General features: G+C 44.6%; 2 protein-coding genes across 2 annotated transcripts in view; one reads left to right on the forward strand and one right to left on the reverse strand.

The window, feature by feature from the left end:
- Positions 1 to 274: 274 nt before the first annotated feature.
- Positions 275 to 5,859, reverse strand: LOC139373028 (reduced folate transporter-like). Its single transcript, XM_071113018.1, has 5 exons — positions 5,200 to 5,859; positions 2,829 to 3,630; positions 1,750 to 1,942; positions 1,430 to 1,571; positions 275 to 1,315 (listed from the first exon to the last, which is right to left on the reverse strand). Exons 1-5 carry the CDS (start codon positions 5,470 to 5,472, stop codon positions 1,112 to 1,114), a joined length of 1,614 nt encoding a protein of 537 aa, XP_070969119.1. The 5' UTR covers positions 5,473 to 5,859; the 3' UTR covers positions 275 to 1,111.
- A 3,443-nt stretch (positions 5,860 to 9,302) lies between these two features.
- Positions 9,303 to 12,319, forward strand: part of LOC139373029 (poly(rC)-binding protein 3-like) — a 32,830-nt gene continuing 29,813 nt past the window's right edge. The window contains exon 1 of the mRNA XM_071113020.1: positions 9,303 to 9,542. The gene's annotated coding sequence lies outside the window, so the exon portion shown is untranslated. The remainder of the gene's footprint in view (positions 9,543 to 12,319) is intronic.

Here is a 12,319-nt window from a genome sequence, read left to right on the forward strand (position 1 = left end):
CTTGCTACATTTTGAATGCTTAGCAGGACAGAAAAATGGTCAAATTCACACACTTATCAAGAGAACAACCCTGGTCATCTCTACTGCCTCTGTTCTGGCGGACTCACTAAACACAAGTGCTTAATTTGTAAAGTATGTCTTAATGTTGGAGTGTCCCCCTGGCTACTGATGAATAAAAAAAATGCAATTGTGCCATCTGGTTTGCTTAATAAGTCATTTGAAATAATTTATACTCTTACTTTTTAATACTTAAGTTTATTTAAAAACCAAATACTTTTTGACTTTTACTTGAGTCATTTCTATGAAGGCATCTTTACTTTTAATTAAGTATGACAAGTTGGTACTTTTTCCACCGCTGCATACAAGACCATTAGGCTCGATTGAATGAGCTTTTCTTTATATATTAATCTTGTAGTAATGTAGGTGGGCCCTGCCTGTAATTCTTTAAAAACATTGAGAAAAAAATATGTATTCCATATTTGAGTGGTCCTTTTGGTGAACTGAATACACGTTGGATATAACGGATAAGGCACTAAGGGCTGAGAACAGTGACTGTTCACTAACACTGGTAAACTACACTACACTCCCCCAACACATCCAACGAAGTGTCATGAGGTCTCGACTCACCTCTAAGTCTCATCTGTCCTTGTGCAGTCGTGTGGAAGCCGTAGCGAGAGATTCCCAGACCGTTTAGACCACTCAAAGTCAGTGTAGGGGGTTTAGGTGTTGATGTAAATATGACACAATGTTCAAGGGTTAGTTAAGGATTTTGGCAAGGAGACCCTTTATCTACTTCCACACAGTCAGATGAACTCATGGATACCATTTTTATGTCTCTACATCCAGTATGAAAGAAGTTAGAGGTAGTTTCGCGAGCCAATGCCAACTAGCGTTAGCTAGCGCAACGACAGGAAGTCTACAGGGACAACTTGAATGCTAGCTGTTCCGATAGACTTCCAGTCATTACGCTAACGGCAGTTAGCAATTTGGCTAACGCTAGGTAGCAAATTCCTTCAAACTGCATGCAGATACATAAAAAGTCTCCATGAGTTAATCTGACTCTGGGGAAGTAGATAAAGGGCTTCACTGCCAACATTCCAGAATATTCCTTTCAGGCCTTCACGCTGTTCCCATTGGACAGAGGTTCCGTCTCTGAGGGGTTTGATGGTACGGAACATAGCTCAGTGGGCGTGGCCTGGTCTGTGTCCCCTCCCCCTCCTGCCGATTGGTTCCTGTAGTGGCGAATGATGACCCAGGCAGCACAGCCCAGGTAGATAACCGTCAGCAGGGCAAAGTAGAAGAAGTAGACCAGAAACTATTGGAGAACAGAACAGCACTCATTAGAAAACATATGGTGTTCCCATATGGGTGACGTCAGCTTGCAGGAAGTCGTCTGAGCGTGGTCGTAATCAGAGTGTGTGTGACTGACCTGGGAGTGCACGTCTAGCCCCAGACCCTTCTTGTCAGAGACGATGAGGGTGATGATGGTCTTCAGAACGGTCGCCAGGAAAGTGTTGACCCCAAACACCAGGGCACACAGCTCCTTGGTGAGCGACGAGGCGATCTGGAAACTACAAACACCACAACAGGATAGTCAGCAGATTAAATGTACAGCCTAAAGTAAGAAAGACGTGACAGTTCTATTTGACAATGCATTCATACACTGTACACGCCTGAACATGAAAATCCCCCAAATCCCATTATATGTATACAACAACGTTAAATAAAAGTAGACCTAAGGAAACGTACATGGCGATGGGCACGAGGAACTGGTAGAAACCCTTGAAGAGGGAGTAGGCCACATAGCAGACCCAGATGTTGCTGGTGGACCCCATGAGGAGCAGCAGGCCAGCCTGTAGAGCCGTGATGATGCCAATCACCAGCTCAGACCACACGTTCCAGCGGATCTTCACGAAGCCCGCTGCAAACGACGTGATCGCACCTGGGACAGAGTAAACGGGGTGGAGTTAGTCGAAGAAGATAAGCTGACTAAGTTAATGACTGAGTAGGTGATTAAGGCTTGGGGGAACTTAATTTAATAAATGCTGTGTGTGGACTCAGGGTCACAGTTTGACATTATCATATCAAGGCAAACAGAGGGGATTGCTGGTTCAGTAAGCCTTTATGTTATTATTATGCATCAATAAAATAATTCTACTAAATGACTATGGGGAGCAACACATTGTCTGGCGTCATCTCCCTGTGTGATCAACATCTAAACCATTGTCATCTTCCACACCTTTCAACAGAACGTGACTGTTTAGTCTTCTGTTGTCTCACCACATTCTGCTTCATGGGAATTCCTCTTTCTAGATTGATGGGCTTTGTATGTCTCCTGTCCTTGTCAGCTGTTAAGATCATATAACTTCAGTCATAATTAAATAATTGGAGAGAGGTCAGTCTAAAACAGTGTTTCCCAACTCCAGTCCCCCCAACAGTGCGCATTTTTGTTGTGGCCCCGGACAAGCACACCTGATTCTACTTGTCAACTATTGAATCAGGCGAGTTAGCCTGGGGCTACAACAACGTGTGTTGTTGGGGGTACTGGAGAACTGGAGATGGGAAACCCTGGTCTAAGACAACTCATTTGACTGAGAAAATATGTACCTTGAAGCATGTTGCCATGGTGCGCTCACTACTACCTCTGCCAACTGCTGTAGGGGTGTTAATATTTTGTAGGAATCATTGACTTGGAGAACACAGGCTCCAACCCTGTCAGACAGTAAAGACCCAGGTGAATGCTACACATTGGTCATTAAAACACTTGTATACCTGGCTTTGGAGGGCCTTTGTACCCAGACTAAAACCTAGGGAAATGGATCCCTCACCCAGTAGTGTGGAGACAGCCTCCACCCCTCCGTTGTAGACGTGTTTGTTCTCCGTGGCGGGGTACACCTTGTTCCACAGGACATGGACGTACAACAGCACCAGGTAGTAGCCAGCGGAGTTGAACACCCACCACAGGCTCCACAGTCTCAGGCTGGGCCTCTGCGGCACGTTCCTCAGCTCCTTCAGCATCTGAATAAACACAGAGTCCCTCCAGGAGGAACCAGAGCTGAGAGGGGCCAGGGAGGGTGTGTCACCTGAACCCAAGCCCGCTTCGCCCTGCTTCATCCTGGCCAGCTCCGACTGGGCGGCAGCCTGCTCCTGGAGGTTCCTCTGGGCAGCGTGGTGGGCCCTGTTGAAGAACAAGGACCTCTTGGGCCAGGGCAGGCAGCAGGAGAGCACCAGGCCGAAGGACACCAAGGCCAAGGAGACAGCACTGAGCGTGGCGAAGGAGAGCCTGCCTACAGATATCAACACCTGGCCCAGCACCGAGCTGGCAAACACCCCCATGAGGACGCAAGAGCGTGAGTAGCTGGCCACGCGTTGGTAGAGCTCTGGGGTGACCAGGGAGAAGATATAGGAGGAGTAAGCCACGCGTGCTGCCATGGTGATGCCGTAGAAGAACTCCATGAACTGCATCTCTAAGAGGGAGGAGCCCAGGAGGAGGAGGAGCCAGATGGCCACGTGGCTGAGGCTGGAGAGGACCAGGACGGGCTTGTAACGCAAGACGTCTGTCAGGAGGAAGACTGGCACCAGCACCGCCATGTAGGAGTAGGACAGGATCGGGTTGATCTCATTGGTCACCTGGAGGAAGAGAATGGCGGGTATGAGAGGGGGAGACCACATAGAAGAGACAGAGGACTACGTGGAATCTAATTCTCCTTGTAAAAAGTTGTAAATGTGCCGGCAAATTGCATATTTAGGCTAGTTTCCTGTGAGTCCTCGAACACTGACAAATGCACATGCCTCATATGCTGTTCAGAATAACCTTGTCGCTGTGCTGACACCTTTTGCCAACGCAACAACGTTAATCCCCCTCTACAGGAAATGAGGGGAGCAAAAACCTTCACTGATCCCCTTCATTTGAACTAATGCTACATTGTAAGCAAGGACACCTTCCAATGAGACTGCAGACGTCAGGCCATTAGGTTCATTAGTTGATACTGAGCCAGACAAGCCTACAGTAACCAATCAGAAAAAGACTCCTAATTTGTAGGAATGTGAACTTTGACCATACTGAGGAGGGGTTACTGCACTCACACTGTGATAGCCTTATTACAGTCCAGTTGGTTCCATGACTAAGGAACACTGGTTCAATTACTTTAGGATTGAGCGGTTGTAGTTCAAGCTCCTAGTATAAATTCAGATGGAACATGTGTCAGCTGATATAGCTTATATCAGGGTTGTCATTCTATGTGACATACAAGGCTATAGCCTCCAGCGCAGGACATTGCCTTTCATATCCCTCAAAATCAATTGGGCCTCAGGTTGAACTGACATGCCCTGGCCTTTAAATATATATATATATATATATATATAATTTTCTTTTTACATGTAACCTTTATTTAACTAGGCAAGTCAGTTAAATAAAGGTTAAATACATTTTTTTTTAATTCAGTAGAAGACCGATAGCAATAGTTGACACGACTAACAAAATACTTGTTTACTAAGCAAGAGTGAAGATAAGTTTCTCGATCCTTCCTACTAGTGCTCCAAAATTATTGAATTCACATCGTAATCAAAATATTGACGTGCAATATCCATATCGCAAGAGATCCATATTGCATGCAATATTTTGAAACGTGTAATGGACGTTTTTTATAGTTTCCGCCATTGTTTTCTCCTCTTGCGGCTGCTTCCCACCAAGCGGTGCAGTTCCTCCTCCTTGCTGTTAGATTCACTGTAAGTTCGCATGCTATTCTGTTAGGTCAATGCAGTCAACTAATCGTTCCAAACAAGAACGATGCCGCTCTCCACTTTGGTTCTTAATAGCGATGGGGGACCAAATCTAAACAGTTACATATCGGGATATTATTTGTGACTATATATATATCATATATATATCATACCACTAACAATATCGCCAATTTGTTTTCAGCACTTTTATTTCCATGACTGATCAAAACTAATTTTCTCATGGCTCTCTCTTGTCCGTCTGCAGCAGACATATGGTGAGCAATATGTTTGGAACATCGAATCGCAATTAAATCACAGTATCGAATTGCTATATTTTTTATTTTATTTCACCTTTATTTAACCAGGTAGGCTAGTTGAGAACAAGTTCTCATTTACAACTGCGACCTGGCCAAGATATCGGCACCTAGGTATCGTGATAATATTGTATTGTGAGGTCCCTGACTGTGCATCACTGACCTGTTCCCTGGTGAAGTTCTTCTCCATGCTGAGCAGGTTTGGTGTTATGAAGGGCTCCCCAGGCTTCAGCTGCACCATAAACCCATAGAAACACAGGAACACCACCGACAACTCCCAGGTCCGGGCGGTCTTGGTCTGGCCGTCTGAGGGGACCTCAGGTGGGGGAAGAGCCATCTCAGGGTCAGGCTCTCCAGGGGAGGTCTCCTTCAGGTCCAGTTCAGCCTCTTCCTCCGCAGCCCTGTCCCCACTCACCATAGCGTCTTTGTTCACCATGGTAGTGGCCTGACAGTGGACACTGGAGTCCCAAGTCTACCTCTGACTGTATCAAATGACTAAGTGGTATTGCTATAGTGAAGAGGCTTGCTATAGGAATTTTCATAGAAACCAGAGAGTAGGGCCTAAACCTTCAGATTCAGATGTTCTAAGCAGACAAGTATAGATTCCTGTTAGCACTATTCCCTTCCACAGAGGATCCAGTGTTACACATTACAGAGGGGGTGAGAGGGAAACCTTTCACAATGACGAACATGGCGGTAAAGTGCTACCTGCAGCTATTTTCATACTGTATGTATGAGAGAAAGTCAACCTTTGCTCCATTCCATGGATTAACAATGATTGAAAGCAAGCTAGTTTACAGCTGGACCTCTGGTCATTGTGAACCTGAAAAATACAAGAATGTTTGCAAATAGTCATTCAAAGTTTGTTTTCTGACAAGAGTGCTGTATTCTTCATTATTTTGTGGGATGGTGCTCAACCAAACTCCCTATGTCCAAAGCTGTCCTTTCCCGGGCAGGGACATCAAATCACACGTATTGTAGTAACAACCATGGTAAACAACGACCCAAACAGATCTGAGCTGTCAGGTCACGAGTATTATTTGGGTGCAGTCAGTGTATTATAATGTTGTTGTTCTTTGTTGGACTGATTTACTAACTTGGGGTTGACACGCTCCAAAAATAGATTCACAACGAACGACTTTTGTAACGTCTACCTCTTGACCAGCTATTGCATTTCAGTTTACCATAGTTAAATAGCTTTGTAATTGCAATGCACGTAATTGCAATGCATGCGAGACCCGACATAGTTACTTTAAAAAGTATTCGCTAAAACAGGGGTGCAACTTCTGCACGCATGGCTGGCACGAGCGATATTCAATGTTAGCTAACTAGTTACGTTAGCTAACCAGATTCCAGTCTGGAATACCTAACGTTAGTTAGCTAAAGGTAGCTAAGCTTGTCTGGAAGAGGTAGCTGAGCTTATTTTAATAAACCCCTTGCCAGTGAACAATGTCAGAGAGCTAGCTACAGCTAACATCAACTAGCCTAGACAATTTAGTTAACTGTCTACAGTAGCTGACATTATCTAGCTAATATTAGCTACACCATGCGAGTTAATATTATATTTTTGCAGGGAACATTGGTGAACTTGTTAGCTAGCTGAAGTTGACACCAATAATTGGGTTTTAAACAATGTACATACAACTTTATACATTGACAAGGAAAGTAGGTAAAAACCTACCTCTAAATTCTTCCCCGACTGAACTCGTGTGCGCGCTGTTGTCCAGTTGAATGCATTTCAGAGCAACTGAGTCTGTGAGATTTTGCAAGGAACTATGGGGGCTGTAGTTTCTGTCGGTTGAACGGAGATCATCCAAAATGCACCTTAAAATCTATTTAATCAATTAACATTAGTATATCACTCAATGATCAATATTTTTCACTAGTTTCAATATCAATGGCCAATAGGCTACATAATGTATTCCAACATATTAGGACATAATATCACATGGACATTTAATGAATAAAGACAAACACCCTACACAAAACATAGAGCATTCTACTGAGCACGCAACAGAACATTGCCCCATGGATAATCATTGGACCTGACCGTCGCGCGCTGTGATATCAGGGAGTTCTATTTTCCTTGTCCGGGTTGAACCAAGCAATGGCGCATCATGTCATCGGGGGAAAGCGGGGAGGGAGGGAGGAGCGCACTTCTCAAATCAAACAGCAATCTGCCCCCCTCGGCCAATCGTCCCGAAACATACAACATCTATTTTCCATAAAAATAAATGTTTGAATGTTCAAAATAATGTTCAAAATAAAGCGTTTTTATCGCAATCACTTTTGCACAGAATCCGACTCATCACTAATCCGATTTATCACTCCAATTGCTTAATTACTTCACGTTTGTTTAGAACTGGCTCACGCCCGTCAGGCCGCCCTGTTCCAAAATGAATGCAATCACCTTCACCCGATACAAACTCCCCCCATCGGGGTAACCCGGGCTAGATAAACGAATCCCCTTATTGTTAACGTCCATATAAAATCTTTGGAAAGTAGGCTACATGTCGGCGTTACAATGTAACTGAATAAAGTAACGTTGTTATGGTATGAGGAGAAAACGTATGCGAATGTTTGTAAACTTTATTTTCGCGTCACGTGTGATCTTTTATATACACATTTGGATTACGTCTAGCAGTATGAATATGCTTGAAAACGGCTGCAACATCATAAACAAACTTCAGCAAACATTTGCAATCTGAGTTTGACCTTTGGTGCTATAAATGAGGGCATATCAATGGAGTGGTGACTGACTCTCTCCAGTGCGCATGTCACACAAACTATTGTGCATTTGCCTACTTATTTTTCAAACTGGGTTCTTTTATGGGATTTGGTAGGGTATTTATAACATATTTACTACACGTATAAATAGTTCTCTGAGTATGGCATGACCAATTTGATTATCATGTGGTTGGTTTTAAGTTTTAAAAAACTGCCTCAGGCTACATGGAGAGAATCAGTCCATTGTCACAGCACTTTAAATGTTATGTGATTTAGCCAGTCATGAGATATCTTCTGTGCCCTCAACAGAACCCAATAAACACATATCTGGGGATTTGGTTGTCATGCAGTTATCCCAAGGCAGTCCAACAGTGTGCCTTGATTTCATGGACATCACAGCCATAGCTGTGAGGAAGGCCTCACTGCAAATTCTGGATCCATCCAACCTTTCCTTTTCTAACCAAGACCCGTCTGCGCCTAGTGCTGTTTCCCAGACGAAGCACTTCCTTCTGTGTCACCTCCTTTGAGAACCAGACCCTAATGGGAAAGGATAGCATGCATGCAAACGGTGGCGGCCATTCTGCTGTATCACTTTCATCCATGAATGTATTCTGTGCTTTCAACTAGTAACTATCCATCTCTTTCAGATCAGTGGTTGTAAGGAATCGGACAGTGAGGGAAATAAGTCTTTAGGACATCATTTCCACAACATTTTCCTGTTACCTTGGTTTGACTGTGGCAATATCCTGTATATTATTCACAGCGACCAATACTAATTTCATCGCAGCTGGTAAACCCTGCCTATATTTCCCCTCTGTGCCCATCTTTCCCCTCCCATTTTCTATGAATCTTTTATAGCCATCTCCTGTCCAGTATAGAGGAGGTACATCCTCTACAGCACAGCCTGTCAGCTGTGTTTCATTAGAGGGCTGAAATACTGCTGAATCAGAGGTTTCACCTCTCCTCCCTCTTTAACAATCAACTCTGTACGTGTGTATGCACGTGCATTCCTGTGTGTGTGTCTGTGTGTGCACGACTGCGTGTGTTCTGTTTTCAGAAATAATGCAACATGTCATGCGTAACCTCCTTTAAGAGGGTAGCCGTACATGAGAATGACTGTAGCATGCAGTACAGCACCTGACTGGATCTCAGCTAGTGTTGTAGGGGAGCATGCTGCCTATTGTGTTATCACACTGGTTTAGGTGCATCAGAATCTAATCACTCTAATATGTCCCAGGTCAGGGTCTTAAATCACTCACACAGGCTAAGTGCACCTTCCTAAATCTGTCACTAAGAGAGAGGGAGTTTCTAAGAGTCCAAAGGCGATGTCTATGATTGGCTGGATGAGTCATTGCACTTATTGGCCCTGCCTTCAACGTCTCTCATTGGGTCGTGCAGTTTTACAGCTGCCTCTCATTGGGCCAGTAGGAGAGAGTGGGCCGGGTCTTACTCTTGTTCTCTGTGTTTGAGTGTCTGTGGATGGGTAAAGACACTCTCTCTCCCATCCTGGGAGTAACTGCGTGTGTTAGTTCCTGTCTGTAGGCTGTGTGAGTGTGTGTTTGGGTGTGTGTGTGAGAGAGAGAAAGGGAGAGAGTAGCATTTATGTTTCACCTCCCTGTCTCCCTGTTCCCTGTCCTTCCTCTCCTCTCTACTCCTCTCTCGTTCCCTCTCCTGGACTACCCCATTGGGACCTACCCAGACCCCTTCCCTGCCTGGACCCTCCACTCTCCATCCCTTTGACTCTCCTCATCTCTCCATCCCTCCCTCTCCCAGGTCAAGGTAAGCACCACTCTTTCCTATTCAGAATGGGACTTTATCTAGCTTCCTCTAATTTCCGACGTCTGATGAATTACGACCCTGGATAAGTTTACACCATATTGCAGTTTTCTAATCAATCTCAGGTCAGAGATATTCAAGACAGTTGGCATTGCATACAGCCCAGTGATCCTCAGAAGCTCTCTTCCCTTTTTCCTCCTTGGCTGCTGTTCAAAGACGCCTGCTTGCCGGGCCCTTCTTCCTCCATGCAGACCATGGCTCTGGTGAGTCTGCTCAGAGGGAGGCAGGGAGGGAGAGAATGAAGCAGGGGATTAAAATCAGCCAGCAAGGCCACATGGATTTCATCTACCCAGACTAAGCTCAGTCTAAAAGAGGTCCCTTATCTCTCTCCTCTTTTTTGGTCTTTGAAACATGGGTATCCTGCTCTCTGGGCATGGCCGTCTCACCTCATTTGAAAGTTTAAAATAAAAAGTAAATTCATGCTCGGGTGCAGTGGTGGTTGTTTGTACCAGGCTGACACGTGTTTTGTTGTTCTTTTAGGCTGTTGTTTTCATAGGCTTTGACCTAATTAGCCCACAGATGCTCCAACAGTAGGTACAAAACAGTATCCCTACTTCCCCTCTTAGAAATGCATTGTCTCCTGTACTGTGGAGGTTGTGGGAGCACCATTAGCTAGCAAATTGAATTATGTTGCACACAGGATAATTGCCTTACCAGATAGTGTAATTACCTGCTAAATTGAATCAAAGTCATGGCCTCACTGCATTCCCTTCTGTAAACAGGGTTTAGAGGGAAGGCATGCTGACTGGTACTGAGGATGGACAGGGTGTGCTCTGCTGGCTGTCTGATTGGACTTCCTGTTTTGAATCTAGTTAGGAGGGAGGGCTGAGTGTGTTGATGTAGTCCCTCAAATAAATATTGTTCTGTATACACACGACTGTGCTTTTACTAGCCAGTTAGAACCGGCACATTGTAACTACTGTGACCTGCATGTGATACCGGTTTGTTGGGGTCATCTTGACTCATTTCAACATATACCAACTGATGGTGATTGTACAAATATTCTCATGGCATCTTTTTTTATTAGATGCATAGCTACCTGTACTAGAAACAAACAGAGTCAAATAAATGTTGACATTTTTCCCCCTTACAAGCTTCACACGTCTTTGTTAACAGTCCAACGACTGTTGTTTGTAGTAAGAACACAAGGATGCGGTGTCTATGGCTTGAAAAGTGGCGAGACGAAACGGTTCGCCAATAGTGCTGTTAACGTTGTATCCTTGACTTCTCAGTTACCCTCTGTCTGCACAGTAGGACAGCAGAGTTCAAAAGACATTCAAGATCCAGAACCTGCCATTCAGGCAGTACTGTGTCTTATTGTTCCATTGTCAACCTCTCAATAGGATGGATTCATGTTTTTTAACGTGTGGGAAATGCAGCTCAATAATGTGACTTTTATTGAAATCGTAAGAGTAGTTCAATTGTCATAATAACTCTCTGAAGTGTGCAGGTGTTAGCAGTGGAGCCGTATCATGTTGTAATCTATGTTCCGTATCTGCTCTATGCATCCATAGTACTGTAGCTCTGAAACATACCTGCTGTGTACATGCCTCAGGGTTTTGGCAGTTCCATTTACTCCCATATGGCTCTACAAATAGGAGCTGACATGAGCTGTTTTTATCAGGTGTAAGGAGGAAAACTGATGATGATGGCTTATAGAACTCAGGGCCCCAAATGGAACAGAATACACAGCCGTATGGAAATTGGAGGACATTTTGACAGATCTGACGTGTAAGTGGTTGTGTGTGTGCGTGCTAGCACCTTCTTGTGTAAATGTGTATTGTCCTGTCAACAATAAGGAAGGGAGGACTTTACTTACCCATTGATGGACGTTAGGGATGATACAATAGCTTCTCATTACCACACCTCTGTGTTCAATAGGCTTATTAGGTTGTATTCTATTCTAAGTCCTCCTGCACCCCTTTGCACCATAACTCATAACAGGATGTAGTGTAAGTGATACTCCGGCCTGAGAGAGAAACCGGAGTCCTCTCTCTGTTCACTGGCCACACAGAGGAGAGTTATGGCCTGGGAAATAGAGATATTTTTGTCTCAGAGAAAAACAATCTCTTTTTCTCTCACTCACCCTCTCTCTCTCTCTCTCTCTCTATCTCTCTCTCGCTCTCTCTCTCTCTATCTCTCTATCTCTCTCTCTCTCTCTCTCTCTCTCTCTCTCTCTCTCTCCCTCTCTCTCTCTCTCTCTCTCTCTCTCTCTCTCTCTCTCTCTCTCTCTCTCTCTCTCTCTCTCTCTCTCTCTCTCTCTCTCTCTCTCCCTCTCTCTCTCTCTCTCTCTCTCTCTCTCTCTCTCTCTCACTCACCCTCTCTCTCTCTCTCTTTCTCCCTCTCTCTCTCTCTCTCTCTCTCTCTCTCTCTCTCTCTCTCTCTGTCTCTCTCTCTCTCTCTGTTTGTCCTTCTCTCTCTCCCTCTCTCTCTATCTCTCTCTGTTTGTCCTTCTCTCTCTTCCTCTCTCTTTGTCATCTCTCGATCTCTCTCTTTTTCTCTCTCTCTCTCTCTCTCTCTCTCTCTCTCTCTCTCTCTCTCTCTCTCTCTCTCTCTCTCTCTCTCTCTGTCTCTCTGTTTGTCCTTCTCTCTCTCCCTCTCTCTCTATCTCTCTCTGTTTGTCCTTCTCTCTCTTCCTCTCTCTTTGTCATCTCTCGATCTCTCTCTTTTTCTTTATTTCTTTCTTTCTTTCTTTCTTTCTCTCTCTCTCTCTCTCTCTC

The sequence above is a fragment of the Oncorhynchus clarkii genome, chromosome 18 (genome assembly GCF_045791955.1).
Source record: "Oncorhynchus clarkii lewisi isolate Uvic-CL-2024 chromosome 18, UVic_Ocla_1.0, whole genome shotgun sequence".
In the NCBI taxonomy this organism is placed as follows: domain Eukaryota; kingdom Metazoa; phylum Chordata; class Actinopteri; order Salmoniformes; family Salmonidae; genus Oncorhynchus; species Oncorhynchus clarkii.